General features: G+C 38.5%; 1 protein-coding gene across 1 annotated transcript in view; it reads right to left on the reverse strand.

The window, feature by feature from the left end:
* The window catches only part of IPO11 (importin 11), a 190,186-nt gene continuing 169,319 nt past the window's right edge, over nt 603-21,469 (reverse strand). Inside the window, exon 30 of the mRNA XM_005694660.2 lies at nt 603-1,986. Within this exon, the coding sequence (XP_005694717.1) occupies nt 1,822-1,986 (165 nt within the window). The 3' untranslated portion in view covers nt 603-1,821. The remainder of the gene's footprint in view (nt 1,987-21,469) is intronic.

Genomic DNA, 21,469 nt, shown 5'->3' on the forward strand with positions numbered 1-21,469 from the left:
GAACACGTGTACACCCGTGGCGGATTCATGTTGATGTATGGCAAAACCAATACAGTATTGTACAGTAAAATAAAGTAAAATTAAAAAAAAAAAAAGAAAAAGAAACAGACTCAGACTTATAGTTACCAGGGAGGAAGGGTCGGTTGGCGGGAAGGGCAGACTCGGAGTTTAGGACTAACATGTACACATTGCTATATACTGGAAACAGACAACCAAAAAGGACCTCCTGTATTAGCACAGGGAACTCTGCTCAACACTCTGTAATAACCTAAACGGGAAAAGAATTTGAAAAATGTTGCACATGTATAACTGAATCACTTCACTGTACACTGGAAACTAACAAAACACTGCTAATCAACTTCACTCTGATATAAAATAAAAATTAAAAAAGCAAAGAAACATCATATTAAAGAAGTTCTGGTCCTTACGTGAAAAAAGAAACTGAAAGGGTAACTAGGATTTGCTACCTGAAGGACTGCCGCCTACTAAGACAGAGTCAACACCAGACTATGAAAGAAAACCTCTCTTCAAAATTCACTGGGCCATTCTTATGAACTCATTTTCTGTGAGGCGGGGAAAATAATCAGGCAAATCAAAGGTGAGGTATCTTTGGAAAATTTAATTTGGACCATATTTTTCTTTCTTTAGCTGAAAACATCAAATATTTCCATACATTTTGGGCTCCACGACTTACAAAGGGGCAGTGGGTTTCCTGCAGTTACATACTGTACCCAACTTTCTATAGAAAGATCAGACATTTTCCAACCTTGCTTTTGAATATTTTCTTTAAAATGCTTTAAAGGTTCTTTATAGTCAATGGCAAGTAGAACAAAGTAAGGCTTTTCTTTTTCTCCCTTTCCCCGTTTTTGGTACTGCGTGTAACGGAATAAGGAAGGAAGACTCGTCACGTCGGTGTTGGTGCCCTAGGGGACTGCTGCTAGGCCCCCCACGGGCACCCCTGCACCGAGGAGCCCAAGATGGGTAAGTGCTGAACAGCCTGTCACAGCCACGTCACGGCAGAGGGGGGCCTGTGGGCTGTTAGTTCCTCTCGGTGTTCACAGGGCTCCTGGCCTCCAGGAGTAATAAAGGAACCAGGACCAAACCAAGACCAGATGTCTCCCACCTGGCACTGCAATGCCACAGGTTCACGTCTGTGGGCCTTACAATGTGCATTTAAAGTCTAAATGTAATTAGTGAAAATAACACACGGAAAAAAAAATCCTTACTAATTCCCATATCAAATTACTAGAATGAAAATAAAAGCATCTGTCTGATAAAACATATCTTCTATGTCAGTTGAAAGCAACTCCCCTGGCAAGATCATCTCAGTAATGTATCTCTGTCACTATTTGTACATTTCTGCCTGGTACACACATTTCTTTAACTGCATCACCTGAACAGCATTGTCACTTTTCAAACTTGTAGTCTCATTAGCTTAAAAAAGGGATAAGGCAGCCAAATTTAACTAATTTTGTTTGCTGTAAAACATCTCAGACATTAAACCTTCTTCTTCTCAAGTGTTAAGAGCACATGATTAAAAGGTAACAAACAGTTTCTTCTCTTAACAGGAAACTAAGCAGCTATTGTTGTCAAATCTATCTCTAGTAAACACAGGGCCCCTCATAAATATAAAATTAAATTCTTTTGAGGAATAGGTTTGAATTTTAGTTATGTAGGAATTACATTTATTCACTGAATTTTTGTAGTAAAAAAAGGCGTGGTCTTTGCGTCTCCTTGCTTCTCACACAAGGGCTCTCGCCATCGTCCCAGCAGGCTTGCACACAAGGCGGCGCGCTGGCCTCCCAGCCAGGGCTCACACCCTCAGAAGCCCTGCAGAAACTCCTGCAGCTGCGTGACGACCTCGGTGTCCACCGTCTCCATGAGGGACTGGAAGCCCTGCTCTCCCAGCAGCTCCTGCTGGGCCTTGAGCTTCTCGTAGACGAACTGCTGCAGGGACACGGTGTGCACGGGATCCTTCAGGGCCAGCTGTGGGGCAGAGAGGAGCCACACTGTGTCACAGAGGCAAAACAAGGCCCTTTTCCCCGAGAGCGACGCAATTCTTTGTAATTCCTTTCACAGCATCTCAAGTGCCTCTGCCACCCTTCTTCCAATGGACTCGAACGCAGCCTCCCCGCGGAAAGGGCTGACAAAGAAAATTTCATTCAGTGAGTCTAACCTCAGCGCCCTGGGCCTCTGAGCACAGTCGTCTGATTAGCCCAATTTCTCAACAGCTCATCCATGTAAAGAATCAAAACCTGATGGAAAGTACGCTTAAAGAAACAGAATGTGCCAAAGAGCATTTAAACAGTTTTAACATGATTGTCCAGGGTGCCTCATAGGAAGAGCAGGGACTTTACTGTGGCAGCTTAGTGAGGCCCTCAGGACTGACAAAGGAGACACTGCCTTGTCCTGGATTGCTATGTTACTTATACACGTGTATATTCTTCTGGTTAAAAAGAGAAAGAAAAATAATTAGTAAAACTAGATTTTAACAACCCAAATATGTGTTCCTCCTCTCCTGCTGAAGTATTTGAAAAACAAAAGAAATACAATTAAATTAAAAAGAAACCATCCATCCACTTCCTAATGATAACAGTCAAGACAGAAAACATTCTGGCCTCTTTGGCCTGTGGCATGCACCTACGTACATATAAATACACAATCAATATTGCTGTTTGCACTTAAAATTATCACACAAAAAACTGTACTCTAATACATTTAAGGATTCTAAATATATTTGTCTTTTTTTTGTTATAGGCGTGTTGAAGTAATCAGTCTAATTTAAATGTAAATTTTTTTTGCAATTTTAACTATAATTTTGCTGAATGATCTTTCATGAATAATGTTCCATGTTACTATATATACAGCCTTTCCTCGACATTTCAGATTATTTCTTGGGGATATCTGTCACAATTTTAGAAGAATTACTAAAGTACATACATAATTTTATGACTTTTGATACATACTATCAAGTTGTTTTTCCTATGGTTTGTACCAACTTAAAAGGTATATGAGTTTTCAGCTTGTGACACTGTTAGCGTTGGTATTGTCAGTATTTACATTACTTAAAATTCAAGAACTGAAAATAACACATCTTTGCTTTAAGCTGTATATTGCTCTCATTATCAATAATGCTGAACATGTACAAGGCTTTAAGTAAAGTTTCTGTGTGAGAAATTCTCCTTCCTTACCGGGGCTCAATTCTCTTCTACGCAGATGAAGTAGCTGAGTCAGATCTGCTGTTTGAGCACTGTAAGTAGACTTTAAAATAATGACCACACACAGAAAATGTAACTGAGAGGCAGAGACACAGGAGCCACGAACGTGAAACTGAATTCCTTATGTGACTATTCCAGAATTAGAGAGTAAATTCATGGCAGGGGTAACTTCAATACTCATTCTTCTGGAAAATGGGTAGGAGAAAGAATAGCAAGAACTGACAAGCCTGAAGATATCATTCTACAGAATGTACAGAAATTGAACATTTAAAAATACATGCTCTCCTAAGCAACATGTAATCATGTGCAATATTACTTTAATGACTAGGAAATAGACCTCTTACTAAAGAGGGTGTGAACTTTGTTGAAATATCATGAGTTATCTCTAGCTAAAGCCATCTGCTACAATATGAGTGAAAAGAAACTGAGCTTCAAGCTGATGTTCAACAAGTCACTCCAATTACTGAAGCAAATCTTAAGAGTCTGGTTTAAATGCGGTTTCAATTTGCTATATGACACTGGAAGCAGTTAGCTTATCACATCTCCACTTTCATTTTCAACAGACTAACAACGAAAGAAAAGAAAACTCAGCCGTGGCCACAGGACTGGAAAAGGTCAGTTTTCATTCCAGTACCGAAGAATGCAATGCCGAAGAATGTTCAAACTGCCGCACAACTGCACTTACTTCATCTGTTAACAAAAGTAATGCTCAAAATTCTTCAAGCTAGCCTTCAACAGTATGTGTACTGAGAACGTCCAGGTGTTCAAGTTGGATTCAGAAAAGGCATAGGAACCAGAGAGTGAATTGCCAACATCCATTGGATGATAGAAAAAGCAAGAGAATTCCAGAAAAATATGTACTTCTGCTTCATTGACTACACTAAAGCCTTTGACCGTGTGGATGACAACAAACTGGAAAATTCTGAAAGAGATGGGAATACCAGACCACCTTACCTGCCTCCTGAGAAACTTGTATGCAGGTCAAGAAGCAACAGTTAGAACCGGACATGGAACAATGGACTGGTTCAAAATTGGGAAAGGGGAATGTCAAAGGGACCACACAGCAAGGCAAAAACACTTCGACAACAGCTGCTCTACTTCAGACAAGCGCCGCCGCCGAGTAAGCTGGCCCACTCACACTGTGCGGCCACAAGGACTCGACGCTCTCCCATGTGCGAGGCAGCCCTTGGGGATCTTGAGCTCTCTCCTTTCTCACCTCGGGAGCTATCAGTGGAGGCTCTGTGGGGAACATGGCCTTCTTCCCCTACCTGGCAGTAACAAAGTGGTACATCTACTTCTCCTGCCAGAACAGGATCAGACAAACACAGTTAAAACAGAAGGTTTAAATGAGACTCTGAGTCTCATAATACTGAAAATGGCCATCACTCACAACACCAACCAAAAGGAGGGGTCGTGGCCAAGAGGGAAGTGGGTTTAATTATAAAAGGGTTCTAAATCTTGATTCATTAATTTCAACATTCTGGCTGTGAAGTTGTAGTTTTACAAGACATCATCACTGGAGGACATGAACAGTAACAGTTTATAAACTAGGGAGACCATTAATCTGGCAACCTCAATGACCAAGAACACACTGGGAGGCAAGGAGTTAACTTCTAAAGATGAATGATCAAAATAGTTTGGCACCTGTATGCCCAAATTTAAACAAATTATTCATAGAAGAATCTTACAAAATCAAATTATTTATTCTTCTTTCCCAAACATATTCTAACAGGTGTGTTACCTTTGCTGAGATGCACAAATGTGAGGAGATAAAAACCCACTACAAGGAAAACAAAGGCTTCAATATTGAGGTTCAACTGACAAGATGGAAATACTGGGAACTATGAGAAGAAACAGAAAACTATTAAAAATCTGAACCAGACAAGCTGCAATACGTGGTATTCTGGACTGAATACTGCAACTAAGAGCATGAGCAGAAATCTGGTGAAATTTGAATAGAGTCTGGAGTTTAGTTAGTAGTGATGTACCAAAGTGGGTCTCTCAGCTTTGATAAATGTACAGTTTTTCAACTTGGGGAAAAACTGGGTGAAGGGTGCATGAGAATACTCTGTACTATCTTTGTTACTTTTCTGCAAACCTAAAACTATTCCAAACTAAAAAGATTATCATTATGCCAGTACCATACCATTTTAATTACTGTGGCCTTGTAATATATTTTGAAATCAGGGCACGTGATGCCTCTGGGTTTGTTCTTTTTCAAGACTGTCTTGGCTGGCTATTCAAGGTCTTTTATGGTTCTATATGAATTTTAGAATTGTTTTTCATTTCTATAAAAACTGCCATTGACATTTTGATAGCAATTGTACTGAATCTGTAAATTGCTTCGGGTAGTATGGACCTCTTAACAATATTAAGCCTTCCAATCCATAAACATGGATTTCTATTTGTGTTTTTAAATTCTTTTGTGAATATTTTATAGCTTTTAGCATACAAGTCTTTCATTTCTTTAGTTAAGTTTATGCCTAAGTATTTTATACTTTTTGAGGCTACTGTAAATTTTTAATTTCTTGATTTTTTTTCTTAATTTCTAAATTATTTTCTAAATTTCTTAGTTTTCTTAATTTCCTTTTTATTAGCATATAGAAAATACACTGAATTTCTGCACATTGATTTTGTATCCTGCAACTTTACTAAATTCATTTATTAGGTCTAGTTTTATTTTTAACAGGGTCTTCGGGGATTTCTCTATATAAGATCATGTCATCTGTAAGTATGAACAGTTTTACTTCTATCATTTCAATCTGTATGCCTTTCTTTTTCTTGCTTAATTGCTCCAGCTAGGATTTCCAGTACTATGGTGAATAGACAGAGCAACGGAAATGAATAGAGAGATCAGAAATAAATCTACATATATATATATATAGCTACCTACTCATCTTCAATTAGGGTGCCAAGAATGCATAGTGGGGAAAGGACAGTCTCTTCAACAAAGTGTGTTGGGAAACTGTATATCCATATCTAAAACCTTTACCTTATACCACACACAAAAGTCAACTCAAAATTAAAGACTGAAACATAAGACCTCAAACTGCAAAATGCCTATAATATAGGGGGAAATCTGTATGCCCCTGGTGTTGGCAATGATTTCATGGGTATGATACCAAGAAACATGGGCAACAAAATCAAAAACATGGGAAACTATGTCCAACAAAACTTTAATTAAAAGTTATTTAAAAATACAGATTTAGACTAAAAAATACCCTCCTCTGTGGATATATGGTTTGGGGACAAACTGCTGCAGAAGCCTGAATTAGTTGACAAAAATGTTCATTATATACACAGAATGTCTAATCAGTATGACTGGCAAGTTCATTTTCAAAATGACAAAAACTGACCACCTTAGTCTTTGAGTCACATCCAAAGCTGATTCTTCTCAAGCTAATAGCATCAGTAGATGCCACTAGACTACAGACTTCCAATTTCTTGGTTTTGTTCTTTCTGTTGCTTCCATATGCCTAACCCCCATTCCTGCCCTTCAAGAAAGCACATGATAATTTAAGAAATATTTCCATTAAAATGGTTATAAGATTAGGAAACTTATAACATTTTTCAGTTATTAGCAGAATATAACCAGCCAGAATTTCCTGACTCCAAGGTAATGCCCAAAAATGAAGTGTTAATAACCTGACTCACTTCAAAAGTACATTCACTGGACTTTAATAAGCAAGTAGTTCAATTCCCTGGTATTGAAATTATTACTCTAAAACAGAATGGTTCTGGTTGAACTGTATAAAGGTCTTTCTGTTGGTTAAAAAAAAAAAAAAGGTCCTTCTGTTGGTAATGATAGCTTTCTGATATAACAACAATTGACCCGTAAGGTGCTTCGTCTCTAAAGTTGGTACAAGATTTTTAGCTCCTGTGGTGCTACTTACCAAGATGTATGGCTATTTCATAAGATTTTTATTCCTTAAAACTAAAAAACATTCCATTGCATTAATCTTTAGTTTCACCCAGCATGAATTTGGTAAAGCTGAATCTTTTATTCTTCTTAGGTTATATGGCATATTGGATCATTGTTCACTTTTCTCCATACACCTTATGATCATGTTTCAGAAATTATTCACAGTTACATTTTTTCATATACTATTTTGGTAAAGAGAAAAAGTTTCCTACCTTAGAGAAAAATACAGAAGATCTTTTTAAAGAATAATATACTTTTTATAAAATCTCACAGATTATGTATAAACACACTGGCTATGCAATAGGACAAAAATCTTAAAAGAAAAATTTGCCTACAACAAGGTATTTAACCATGTGGCCTTTAAAAATTCTTTAGTTTGATCCTTTGTTTAAAATCATCTTCTCTTTTGACCTTTGATTGTTTCACTAAAAGGTAACTCAATTTCTAAACTATATCTGCTGCTGCTAAGTCACTTCAGTCGTGTCCGACTCTGTGTGACCCCATAGACAGCAGCCCACCAGACTCCCCCCGTCCCTGGGATTCTCCAGGCAAAACATTGGAGTGGGTTGCCATTTCCTTCTCCAGTGCATGTAAGTAAAAAGTGAAAGTGAAGTCGCTCAGTCGTGTCCGACTCTTAGCGACCCCATGGACTGCAGCCCACCAGGCTCCTCTGTCCATGGGATTTTCCAGGCAAGAGAGCTGGAGTGGGGTGCCATTGTCTTCTCCAAAATATATCTAAATAATTTAAAATTTCTAAAATCTCTTAGGATATAAATTCTCCTCATTTTGTGGCTTAACAAAGAGTTTGAGGCCTGTAGATAAGGCCTGCAGATACCAACCAGAACCTACTTCATAAATGATGCTTGGCAATGCAAATTTACTCACTAATTACACCCAGTGTAAAGACCAAATTCCAAGGGCATCACCTGAGAGTTTTACTTTATTCTATTTTTTAATTTATTTTTATTTTAATCATTGTTATGGTTGCTCCTTGAGGAATTTAGTTTACAATTTTTATCTGATGAGCTATGTCTAGAAAGAATGGGATGGAGACTTGTTTTATTCTATTATACCTTTCCTTATAAGGTACATCAAATCTTTTGCAAAGTAAGTTTGAGAGAAATGTACAATTTAAACAATGAGCCAAGTATTTATTTCAAGCCCAGCTCTGAGGAACAGAACTTCTGCTTATTTCTTTACATCTGTCTTGGTATGGAATGTTCTCCATCAGAGCAATTAAATAGAAATCAAAACATTCTATTTATATTACTAAACTCCAACCACAAGCAAGGCGTGTGCTAGGCACAGGCTAGGCCCTTCACTCAAAATGAAGAATTCTAGAAGCAAGAGAATCTTCAGCAGTATAACCAAAAATCCTGAAAGAACGGTGGTTCAATGAGCTTCGCAGCACTGGGAACAGTCTGAGAAACTTTTAAAATGCTGATGTTTAACTCTTCTAGAAATTCTCATTTAACTGGTTTCAGGCACCAGGATTTTTTTATTTTTTTTTTTAATTTTTAATTTTTTTTTAATTTTAAAATCTTTAATTTTTACATGCGTTCCCAAACATGAACCCCCCTCCCACCTCCCTCCCCACAACATCTCTCTGGGTCATCCCCATGCACCAGCCCCAAGCAAGCTGCACCCTACGTCAGACATGGACTGGCGATTCAATTCTTACATGACAGTATACATGTTAGAATTTCCATTCTCCCAAATCATCCCACCCTCTCCCTCTCCCTCTGAGTCCAAAAGTCCATTATACACATCTGTGTCTCTTTCCCTGTCTTGCATACAGGGTCGTCATTGCCATCTTCCTAAATTCCATATATATGTGTTAGTATACTGTATTGGTGTTTTTCTTTCTGGCTTACTTCACTCTGTATAATTGGCTCCAGTTTCACCCATCTCATCAGAACTGATTCAAATGAATTCTTTTTAATGGCTGAGTAATACTCCATTGTGTATATGTACCACAGCTTTCTTATCCATTCATCTGCTAAAAGCTTCTGTACAACAAAGGAAAATATAAGCAAGGTGAAAACACAGCCTTCTGAATGGGAGAAAATAATAGCAAATGAAACAACTGACAAACAACTAATCTCAAAAATATACAAGCAACTTCTGCAGCTCAATTCCAGAAAAATAAACGACCCAATCAAAAAATGGGCCAAAGAACTAAATAGACATTTCTCCAAAGAAGACATACGGATGGCTAACAAACACATGAAAAGATGCTCAACATCACTCATTATTAGAGAAATGCAAATCAAAACCACAATGAGGTACCACTTCACACCAGTCAGAATGGCTGTGATCCAAAAATCTGCAAGCAATAAATGCTGGAGAGGGTGTGGAGAAAAGGGAACCCTCCTACACTGTTGGTGGGAATGCAAACTAGTACAGCCACTATGGAGAACAGTGTGGAGATTCCTTAAAAAATTGCAAATAGAACTACCTTATGACCCAGCAATCCCACTTCTGGGCATACACACCGAGGAAACCAGAATTGAAAGAGACACATGTACCCCAATGTTCATCGCAGCACTGTTTATAATAGCCAGGATTTTTTTAAAAGCTCTCCAGGTGATTATGATGTACATCTAAAAGTGAGAAACCCTGTTATAGAAAAATTTTGAGGATTAAGATTTTAGAAAGTGAAAGTGTTAGTCACTCAGGCACATCTGACTCTTTGCAACCCCATGGACCACGTCCTCTATCCATGTAATTCTCCAGACAAGGATAGTGGATGGAGTGGTTTGCCATTCCCTTTTCCGGGGCTCTTCCTGACCCAGGGATTGAACCCAGGTCTCCCGCATTGCAGCTTAGCAGTAAAGAATCTGATTGCAATGCAATAGCTGCAGAAGACCCTGGATTGGGAAGATCCCCTGCAGGAGGGCAGGAAACCCATTCCAGTATTCTTGTCTGGAAAATCCCATGGACAAAGGGGCCTGGAAGGCTACAGTCCATAGGGTCGCAAAGAGTCGGACACAACTGAAGTGACTTCGCAAGCAAGCAAATTCCCATACTGCAGGTAGATTCTTAACCATCTAAGCCACCTAAGATCTCAAGTAAACCTAAAAAAACAACAACAACAAAAAACCTTTGTATTTTTACATTCATTCAAATAAAAAGAATATAGGTAACAGACTGAATAAAACATATGAAACAATTCCCATTTACTACCATGTATTTGTAGAACTCTTCAGGGTTTCCTTTATTCTTTAGTTTCAGTGAAACATTTTTAAGTTCCTTTTGCTTACTGTTTATGCATAAGGAGCCAGTCAGTGTCCTTAATTTATTTCAAAAAGCAGGATTATCATCCATCAAATTGTAAACCATTAATAATTTAAAAAATGACTGAATATGAAGGCAATGAAAACTGTCCAACCTGACCACTGGCTGGTATAGCAAAATGTTAGAGAATTTGCAGTATCTTATGGCTTATTTCTGGGAAGGGAAATACTGTTCTATGGCTGTTTAACCTAAATTTGCTGGAGTACTTGAGATGATATCATGCACGATTTAAATTACATTGTGTGTTTATTTTAGTAAGCAGACTTGGCACAAAACAAAGGAATACACAGCGCTGCCTCCAGGACTGAGTTATCTGTGGAAGTCAAATGGAAAACTCAAAAAACAATAGCATTGTGATTAACAAAGATGGGGCACTACGACTAGGTTTTAGAAAACAGCACAAGTCAAGCATTTCAAAATACCTGTCCCACTATTACCTTTTAATGGTGGAGTTTATTTAAATCTAGCCTACCAACATTTATTTCGTTGCCATAAAAAGACTAACCAGAAGCAGAATATCTACAATACCCAATGGATTTAAGACCATAAATGAGCTTGTACCAGTCTCTGAAAATTACTCTTGTTTTATATTCAAGGAATAAATTCATAGCGAAATGGAACAAGTAAAGTTTCAGGAGCAATTCATCCACATCAAAGGCCAGATCTTTCCTGAACAAAGGTCACCCAAATCGCCAGAAAATGGTTCATGTTAACTGCTGACTTAACGTGTTTAAAGAAATTTGCTACCACTAGCATCTAATTCAGTGAAAGGTTATTGAGAATCCATTTTGTACCATTCTACATGGGTTTCCCTTGTAGCTCAGTCGGTAAAGAATTTGCCTGCCGTGCAGGAGACCTGGGTTCGATCCCTGGGTTGGGAAGATCCCCTGGAGAAGAAAATGGCAACCCACTCCAGTATCCTTGCCTGGAAAATCTCATAGACAGAGGAACCTGGTGGATGGCAGTCCATGGGGTCGCCAAGAGTCGGGCACAACTGAGTGACTAACACACACACCATTCTACATACGTGTGTGTGTGTGTGTGTGTGTGTGTGTGTGTGCTAAGTCACTTCAGTCATGTCTGACTTTGCAACCCTATGGACCGCAGCCCATAGCCAGGCTCCCCTGTCTGTAGTCAGGCTCTTCTGTCCATGGGATTCTCCAGACAAGAGTGGGTTGCCGTGCCCTCCAGGGTATCTTCCTGACCCAGGGATTGAACCCCTGTCTCTTAAGTCTCCTGCACACTAGCACCACCTGGGAAGCCCGCAACATATATACCTGTATGTCAAATGTGCTGTGGGGCAGGGTAACATGAAAATTCGTGGTGTAGTAAAATTTTTATATTAAATCGTACAAAGCTGCTGCACCATTTGTTCTTTGCAATGAGACAGCTACTGTGTGTAAGTGTGATAAAAGAAAAGATAAGGAGAGGTAAAGAGGGCGCCAGGAGAGACAACAAAGAGAAGATATATCTCTCAGTTACCCAGATCAGAAGAAAGCTAGCTGGTGATGTGGCATATCGAATAGCATCAGTATTCAGTGGGCAGAAGCAGTTAATCTGCAGTTACATGAGTGGAGAAGGAAAATGCTCGCTATCAAGCTCTCTTGGCAAGTATAATACTGGAAGCCTCTTCCCCATTGTATGGCTAAATACAATCTCAAACCTTTTCTTGCCAAAAGTTTTCTGCTCTACTTTTTCTTTTATTAAGAAAAAAATTTTAAAGTCACCAGATGATAGAATTTCTTTTTAAATACATATACATCTGGTCTACAACAAAAAAATGAGAAAAGGATATTTTATTAGAAACATTGGCTTTATAACCAAACTTAGTGAGAACATATAGGTATTCTGTAAAATAACCAAGAAGTAACTCTTAAAAAAAGAAAATTGAGGTTTAAAACAAATTAAAAAAAAAAGACAAAGTAAAAAATTCCCTTTTATTTAGAGAAATTCTGACAGGGTGCATTACCTTTTTTTTTTGAGTAGAACACAATTTTGTTTATAAAAGACAAAATCATCTATGACATCTACTTACAGTTTTTCAATTAAAAGAAAATCTATGTGGATTTTTGGTGCAGCGGGCCACATAAGTGGCAGTCTGTCAGGGAAGATAAAAGGACTAATGGATTCACTTCATGGTTAATAATCCTGGAGTTTGTGGAAACATACAAAGGTAAAAAAAAATACAAAAGAAGAGAGGCTACAGTTTAACAGTCACATTACATAATGGCGTTTTCTTAAAGAAAAAAATTAACATCTATAAAATTCAAATGTAAAGCACACTAAGGAATTATGAGTCAAAGATCTACACAGATAACTTTAGTTCAAAGGAAAGAGAAAAACAGTTATTAATAATAAAGCCTTCTTCCCAAAAAATGTAGACATAACAATGAAAATATGGAGACCATATTTGTGGAATTTAGGGTTTATAACCCCAATTTACAAAAGTCAGTTGGTATCTGAAGTTGCATGGCCTCCAGTCATTATGCAGTTACAGTATATGAGTCAGCAAATTCACAGTAGGATATGGTTGTACAACAATCTTCTACAAGACAAATCTGACCAGGTCACTCTTATGATGACAACTTTTTAATGCCTCCCTGTTCCTACCAAATAAAACCCAAATCCCCAGATTTCCACGGCTACTGTAACAACCACAACTTACTATCTCTGCTCGTACAGGCGAGAAGGCCAGAAGAGTCTCCCCGGGCTAAAATCCAGGTGTGTCAGCAGGCCCGCTTTCCTTTCTGAAGGTTTTAGGTAAGAATCTGCTTGCCTTTTATTCTAGCAGCCTTCTCACTCCATCTTTAAAGCAACGGCAGATGGAGTCTTTTTGACCCTGCATCATTCTGACCCTCTCCGCCTGCCTCCCTCTTCGCTTCTATGGACTCCTGTGATTACACTTGACTCACCTGAATAATCTCCTTTGTGATCAGCCAATTAGCAACCTTAATTCCACTTTGCTGTGCAATAAAACATGGTCATGAAGGACACAACATATTCATAGCTCCAGGGGCTAGGGCACAGATGTCCCTGAAGATGAAAGGGACTATTCTGCCTACCACACTTAGCATACAGTATACCAGGCCCTCTACAACCCAGCTTATTTTCTGATACACAGTAGGCACCTAAAAAATGTCTGAGTGACATTCCTCCCGCGGCCCACTGTTCAGTGAAATAAGACGAAGAACTACTCCTGAGTACCACAAAACGTTTAGCAGCAGCATCGGCTCCTACCCACTAAACACCCATGGCACTTCTCTGGACTTGTGACAACAGAAATGTCTTTCAGACATGTTGTAAGTCCTGGGATTGGCGGGGGGGGGGGGGGGGGGGTGCGGCAGGGAGGGGCTGCACTCAGTTGGGAACAACTATTAAACAAGGATCCATTGTTTGAATTCACACAATGACATAAAGCCATTTTGACTAGGGTTAAGAAAGTCCGTTTCTTCATTTCTTCCAGCTCAGTAAGAAAGCGGGTGGGAAAGAAGTTAGCTCCAGTTTAAGTTAAAAGACAGTTAAAAATAACACTTGGCTATTTTCTATAACAAAAGCTTTCTTCTTTTATATCTGTTTTAAAGTAATTTATTTCAAAGGGACAGTTCCAAAAAAAATCAGATGAGCTATTAATATGATCCTCACATACACTATCACATGTGAGATATAAAAAAAGCATAAAATTATGAAAGCTGTTTCAAATCATTTCACTTTGCTGTGGTTTATGTAAAAATGAATTCGAGTAGCTAGGATACAATGAAATCCTATGAAATAATTAATTTGCTAATTCTTTAGTTAACAAATCCTCTTTCATCAGAAAGGATATTTTATTTGTATCCCTTTATACAGAAGTAAATCATTTTAATTATTTTCAGTTAATACAAATGGACATGTTCTTTCTCATATTTTCTTCATTTGATTCTGAATCACAATAGCACACCTTAGCTATTGATAAAACTATGTCTTTATTCATATCACACAGGGTGAGACAACAAAGAAGCAATTACTTTCAATGCACTGCTCAAAAGAATTAGCTGGAATATAATGTGAATGTATGTATGTATTAGAAAGATTTAAGAAATAGTCTAAAAGGAAAATAAGTCTGCAATTCTTAGCATCAAAACAGCAGAAGTCTTATGCCTCTGACTTTCAAACAGTCCTTTTTTTGGTGTTTTCCAGTAACCGTACCTCTTTCTCACTTTAGACTGAGATAATTAACAATTCTTTAGTAAGTGTTCAGTTTATATTAAAAATTATATTATGATGAATTTTCAAGTAAAATATCCTCAGAAATCATTAATGAGTATTAAAATACACTGTTGCTGCTAAGTTGCTTCAGTCGTGTCCGACTCTGTGTGACCTCATAGACTGCGGCCCACCAGGCTCCCCCGTCCCTGGGATTCTCCAGGCAAGAACACTGGAGTGGGTTGCCATTTCCTTCTCCAATGCATGAAAGTGAAAAGTGAAAGTGAAGTGGCTCAGTCGTGCCCGACTCTTAGCGACCCCATGGACTGCAGCCTACCAGGCTCCTCTGTCCATGGGATTTTCCAGGCAAGAGTACTGGGGTGGGTTGCCACTGCCTTCTCCAAAATACAGTTAGGTTACAGTAATTAAAATAGGCAGGGATGCAGACTTCATGCAAGTCTAGCCATGTAGTACCTAATAAAGGTAGCATTTCAAAATAGTAAAGAAGAGGTAGGCTATGGATTAATCTTGTGACAGAAGCCATATATGTGTGTGTGTGTATAAATACATATATAAAGTTGATGCTCAATTCACTCTTATAAAAAAATTTCCAGTTAAAGATTTAAATGGAGTAAGCCCATTAAAAACATGAGAAATTATTTCTTGAGAGTGGGGGCAGCTATTCCAATCCTGCCATAAAGCAAAACACAACAAAAGAAGAGTTCAAAAAAAAAGGTTAAAATTAACAAATCGCTAACAATTAAAGAGGTGAAAACAACACCTGGTGATGGTGTCTCAAACAGCAGTGCAGATCTGGATCGACAGGTGCTCAGAAGACAACGCTTCATCTTTCAGAAAGCGAGTCAAAGGGAGTGAAAAGGAAAAATAAAGCCTCACTAACAGCTGTAAGGGGGAATCTGAGAATTGAAGCGGGGACCACTACTTGCAAAACTGTACCAGGACTTACAAACAGGAAAACTATCCTAAATCATGGCGTGCAAGACAAGCACTCTAAGCTCAAACTCTTTTAACACAGCTCATTGAGATCCATGTGCTCCAAGTCAAGGAAACTGACGTCTGGTCGAACGGTAACTGCATGAACTTGTCACAGGCAAGACCAATGACTGTCCCAGCAAAACGACTGGCTTGCAGATTCTGACCAGTCTTTGACAAAACCATTCTACGGCTAAACTTTAGCTCTCGAAGCCCTATAAATTCTTCCTTGGTTCACTCACTGTGACACACCCCGTGTTCCCCATCGTGTTGCATTCTCCCTCACTTCAACAACCTAATACGCCTAACTCTGGTTCCTAGTTTTAGATAGACAGACAGACAGACAGACAGATGAATAAATGGAAACAAAGGTGAGAATTAAGGGCTGATTTCTTTAATCTATTAAAAGAGTTTGTTCAGTTTTCTGATGGTGGCTTAATGAACTACTCCAAACCACGTGTCATAAAACAACCCTTCTTCTACTGTTAATGGAGTCACTGGATCTGGAATTCCTAAGAGTGGACTGAGGGTGGATGGTCTCTGGGGGTTCGTTTGAGAAGACTTGAAGGCCAGAAGTGACTCAAGTCATCTTGGCAGCTGGGACCATCTGAAGAGTCCCTCGCTTATGTGCCTAGCAATTAATGCTGGTTGTTATCTGTGACTTCAGTTGGGGAAAATAAGACCTATGTTCTCCTTGTGGATGCTAGGGTTCCCTTACAGCATGGCAGCTGGGGTCCAAGCATAAGTGTTCCTGGAGAATAAAGTAGAATCTATACCTAATGATCTAGATTGAGCAGTCATAAAGCATCGGCAAGCCTGACCAGTTTCAACAAAAGGAAATACAGATGTATCCTTTTAAGGAGGAAGAATGTCAAAGTCACATTTTAAGAATAGCATGTGGAATGGGAGATATTATTATGACCATTCCTGGGAAACAATCTGTCATTCTTATTTAAAACCAAAGGGAAAAATAACCAAATATACTTTCTAATAAAAAAAATATAAACAAGTCATTCATTCGTAGGCCTCACTCATAATTAGAGAAAGTACATTAAACAAAAAAGTATTGCTTTCTAATTATCATAATGCCCAGGGTACAGGATAATTCATATACCACCACTGGGCATACAAATTTAAATTGTTAGTTGTTTTCCTTGAAGTGATGTGCTTGCTTTCAAGAAAATGCATGCCAAATACTCAAGTGTGAATAATCATCTTGATCTTTCAAATGCTCTTCCACATCCACATTCAAGTGGCATTCGTGAACAAGGTTTAATTCAGCTCAAAACTTAATCAAAAAGTAGTTTTCCTCAAGACCAACCACTGTCAGAGGACATTACCATTTTGACAGAAAATATTTAAAAGATGTACACTCAAGAGTGGAGATTTAGGAAACTTAATAATTTGTACTGTGTCATCAAAAACACTCTAAAATGAAACTGGCTTTAAAAAACAAAAACTAAGAGTATGGTAGTGGAGAATATGACGACTACTAGTAAAGTTGTATCATTAGCTGCCACTGACCTTATCAATGCTGAAGTGCCAGCAGTTATACCATACGGTATAACAGCGTACCCCATATGGTTTTAGCACCACCAGTACAAATGTTCACACAATGAAAAGGGAAGGAATATCTTAGCAGTATTATAAATGTTGCCTTGGAAAAGGGTATTGCATATCAGACAAAGATTTCATGACTTTTAAATTAGTATAGGTTACTTTCATAATTTAAAAAAAAAAGTCTTCAAAATAGGAACTTCCTGATGTAGAACAATTCTTTGAAAAGGTTTCCTAAATTCCCCTTTCTTCAAAAGATAGGCTCCTTACAAAAACACAACTAGCATTACTGATAATTTATTGAGAAAAAGAAAGAAGCAGTAGAGGAATAAAGTAGGAAAAACCATCAAGAAGACAGTCTAAAGTTCACTGGAATGTTACTTAAGTGCTCCTAAACTAGGCCATATTCTTCATCTAGAATATGAAGACTTTATTAGCATGGGGGTGTGTGTGCTCAGTTATGTCCGACTCTGTGTAACCCCAAGGACTACAGTCTGCCAGGCTCCTGTGTTCATGAGATTATCCAGGCAAGAATATTGGAGTGGGTTGCTATTTCCTCCTCCAGGGGATCTTCCCAACCTAGGGATCAAACCCATGTCTCTTGTATCTTCTTTATATACACTGCTACTGCTAAGTCACTTCAGTCATGTCTGACTCTGTGCGACCCCATAGACAGAAGCCCACCAGGCTCCCCTGTCCCTGGGATTCTCCAGGCAAGAACACTGGAGTGGGTTGCCATTTCCTTCTCCAATGCATGAAAGTGAAAAGTGAAAGTGAAGTCGCTCAACCGTGTCCGACTCTTAGCGACCCCATGGACTGCAGCCTACCAGGCTCCTCTGTCCATGGGATTTCCAGGCAGTACTAGAGTGGGGTGCCATTGCCTTCTCTGAGTCAATACCAAATCGCCAAGTTTCCCAGTGAAGAGTGGCAAATTACTGAACTTTTCCTAAGGTTTTTAGCAACAATTCAATTTGTTGTTGTTCAGTCACTCAGTCATATCAGACTCTTTGCAAGTAAATAATGAATAATGAGGCTGCCTCATTAAAATTAAAAAACTCAATACAAATGAGTTTTTTAATACTCAAGAACAATACTCATGTCAGCAGGCAATTAATCTGAAATCTTAACTAAAAACAAAAACTTAGAAGCATCATTTCATTTACTTCCAAGGGCATTTTCAATAGAATTGTCTTTTGCAGTGTCTTTTGATTACTATTATGTAGCCTACTGTGAAAGATCTTAACCTCTGGATCTCAGACTACTTTTTGATTAACATTTTAGCTTCATCAAGGGAAAAACTGCTATCTCAGGAGGATGTCTGGTTATCAATTTGTGATTTCATTACATCTCAGTTGGATTATTTCAAGTCATTATTTCCTATCCTCTTGGAATTTTTAATGTCACATGCAACTCTACAGTCTGTGAGAGTTGAATTAACCACTGCAATAGCGTATTTCAAGATTTGGGATAAATTTAACATTGACTTTGAGCTCTCACTGGTTAAAAAAGTTTTGTTCAATCCAACTTTGAAATACTTAATATTTTTATATAGCTGGCCTTAGGTAAAGTTATGTGTCCTAGGACAGTTTTGGTTACATCTTAGCATCACCTAAAAATCAAGATAAGGATATATTAACAGCAGTATATCAAACATAAAAAACAAATGCAAAAGAAAAATAGTTCATTTTGAAGATGCTACTTTATTGCCATTGTGTGGAGGTATAGAGAGATAGTTGTCTAACTACTGAAATCAGATTGATTATATCTTTGCTGGAAAAGCTCTATACAGTCAGCAAAAACAAGAGCAGGAGCTGACTGTGGCTCTAATAATGAACTCTTTATTGCAAAATTTAGATTTAAATTGAAGGAAGTAAGGAAAAACACTATTTTAGGCCACTATTTAGGCCATACAGGTATGACCTAAATCAAATCCCTTATGATTATACAGTAGAAGTGACAAATAGATTTCAGGGATTAGATCTGATAGACATGATGCCTGAAGATATATGGACAGAGGTTCGTAACACTGTACAGAAGGCAGTGATCAAAACCATTCCCAAGAAAAAGAAATGCAAAAGAGCAAAATGGTTATCTGAGGAGGGCTTATAAATAGCTGAGAAAAAGAGAAGGGAAAGGCAAAAGAGAAAAAGAAAGATATACCCATCTGAATGCGGAGTTTCAAAGAATAGCAAGGAAAGATAAGAAAGCCTTCCTAAGTAAACAATGCAAAGAAATATAGGAAAACAATAAAATGGGAACGACTAGAGATCTCTTCAAGAAAATCAGAGGTACCAAGGGAACATTTCGTGCAAAGATGGGCTCAATAACGGACAGAAATGGTATGGACCTAACAGAAGTAGAAGATATTAAGATGAGATGGTAAGAATACACAGAAGAACTATACAAAAGAGATCTTGTTGAATAAAGAAAAATCAGAAGACAGGATATCGTCCATTGTCATCAAAATAAAATTTCAAAAAGACTTCACAAGAATTCTATGGACAGAGGAGCCTGGCAGGCTACAGTCTATGGGGTCACAGAGAGTTGGACACGACTGAGTGACCAACACTTACAAATTAAGTAGAGATTCAATAAAACAATTTTTATTTTCAGTAGTAAAAATGGCAGTCAAGTGGTTAAGACTCCATGCTCCCAATACAGGAGGCATGGGTTTGATCCCTAGTCAGGTAATTAAGATTCTACATGCAGCATGGCACAGCCAAAAAAAAAAAAAAAAAAAGATTATTTTAGTAATGTGAGAATAAGAGAAATGCTTTTTTTCTTTTATTACTTTAGAAATGCTGCACTGCCACTGGGTCGCTTATACTGTTTCCAATGACAAGTTTGCCATCATCCTTATCTCTTTCCTTCTCTATACAATGTGTCTTTAAAAACTACAGAAAAACAAGGAAATCTAGGTTAAAAGCTGGGTACATACATACATACACAGTCGCTAAGCTGTGTCCAACTCCGCGATCCCATGGATCGCAGCCCACCAGGCTCCTCTGTCCATGGGATTTCCCAAGCAAGAATACTCGGGTTGCCACTTCCCTTTTCAGAGGATCTTCCTGATCCAGGGATCGAACCCCACATTTCTTGCATTGGCAGGTGAATTCTTTACCACTAAGCCACCAGGAAAGCCCAAAAGCTGGGAAAGTGATTGCAAAAACAAGAATGAATTATGAGGCTTCAGATAAAGGGACAAAGCAGATTTGCCAGGAGAAAGGGAACAGTTAGTAAGGAAGAAGAAAAGGTTGTGATGAGAGAGAAATGTCAGAGTTCAGGATTTTGGATGGGATCAGTTTCAAGTGAAGACAAAGTCGAGATGTAGCACGAGAAGTAAAGGGGAAAATGAAACTGGGCATGTTGAAAAGAGGCAGAAAGCGCCAAGTTCATAACCAGCGCGCCATGTCATGCACGCTGAATAGTAAAGAGCATTGTCAGCAATTGTATGCTACCTCAATTACTAAATGTGATAGGGTAAGGATTCACAAAAGCAGTTTAAAAACCACGAATAACAAGATAATGAACTAATCTCATATTATTTCTAAAATAAAAATGTCTTTTTACCATGCATTTCAAGATGCTCTGCTTGTGTTTCATTGCTCAGTCGTGTCTAACTCTTTACGACCCCATGGACTGTAGCCTGCCAGGCTCCTCTGTCCATGGAATTTTCCAGGCAAGAATACCGGAGTGCATTGCCATGCCCTCCTCCAGGGGATCTTCCCAACCCAGGAATCAAACCGGGGTCTCCTGCATTGCAGGCAGATTCTTTACAATCTGAGCCACCAGGGAAGCCCAAGAATACTGGAGTGGGTAGCCTATCCCTTCTCCAGGGGATCTTCCCAACCCAGGAATCAAACCAGGGTCTCCTGCATTGCAGGTGGATTCTTTACCAGCTGAGCTACCCAGGAAGCCCACAATTCAGGGTACTGACATTTAATTAAGAAGAAGATAGTACCAAAATAGTTACAATCAAATATAATTCTGTCTTTATACTAGTTCTGTTGAGTTTTTCTAGAGGCAAATGGGACAGCCAAAAGGAAGATCCTAATGGTTCTCGGTGATCAAAATAATTCAGGGAGAGTTTACAACATCCCACAACAAACCATCACCACAGACCACCTAACTGAGGTTATATTTGGACTAAAAGTTTACAAAATAACATTGTGGAACTGAAAAGGGTAACCTTCCCTCCAACAGTATATCCTATACATGTAAGTAAAAGTCTGACAAAAACTGCTATATTTCATAGGTAGGCAAATAAGTTTTCAGGGAGAGCTGATGAGAGGAAGAAAGT

Source organism: Capra hircus, chromosome 20, assembly GCF_001704415.2.
Source record: "Capra hircus breed San Clemente chromosome 20, ASM170441v1, whole genome shotgun sequence".
In the NCBI taxonomy this organism is placed as follows: domain Eukaryota; kingdom Metazoa; phylum Chordata; class Mammalia; order Artiodactyla; family Bovidae; genus Capra; species Capra hircus.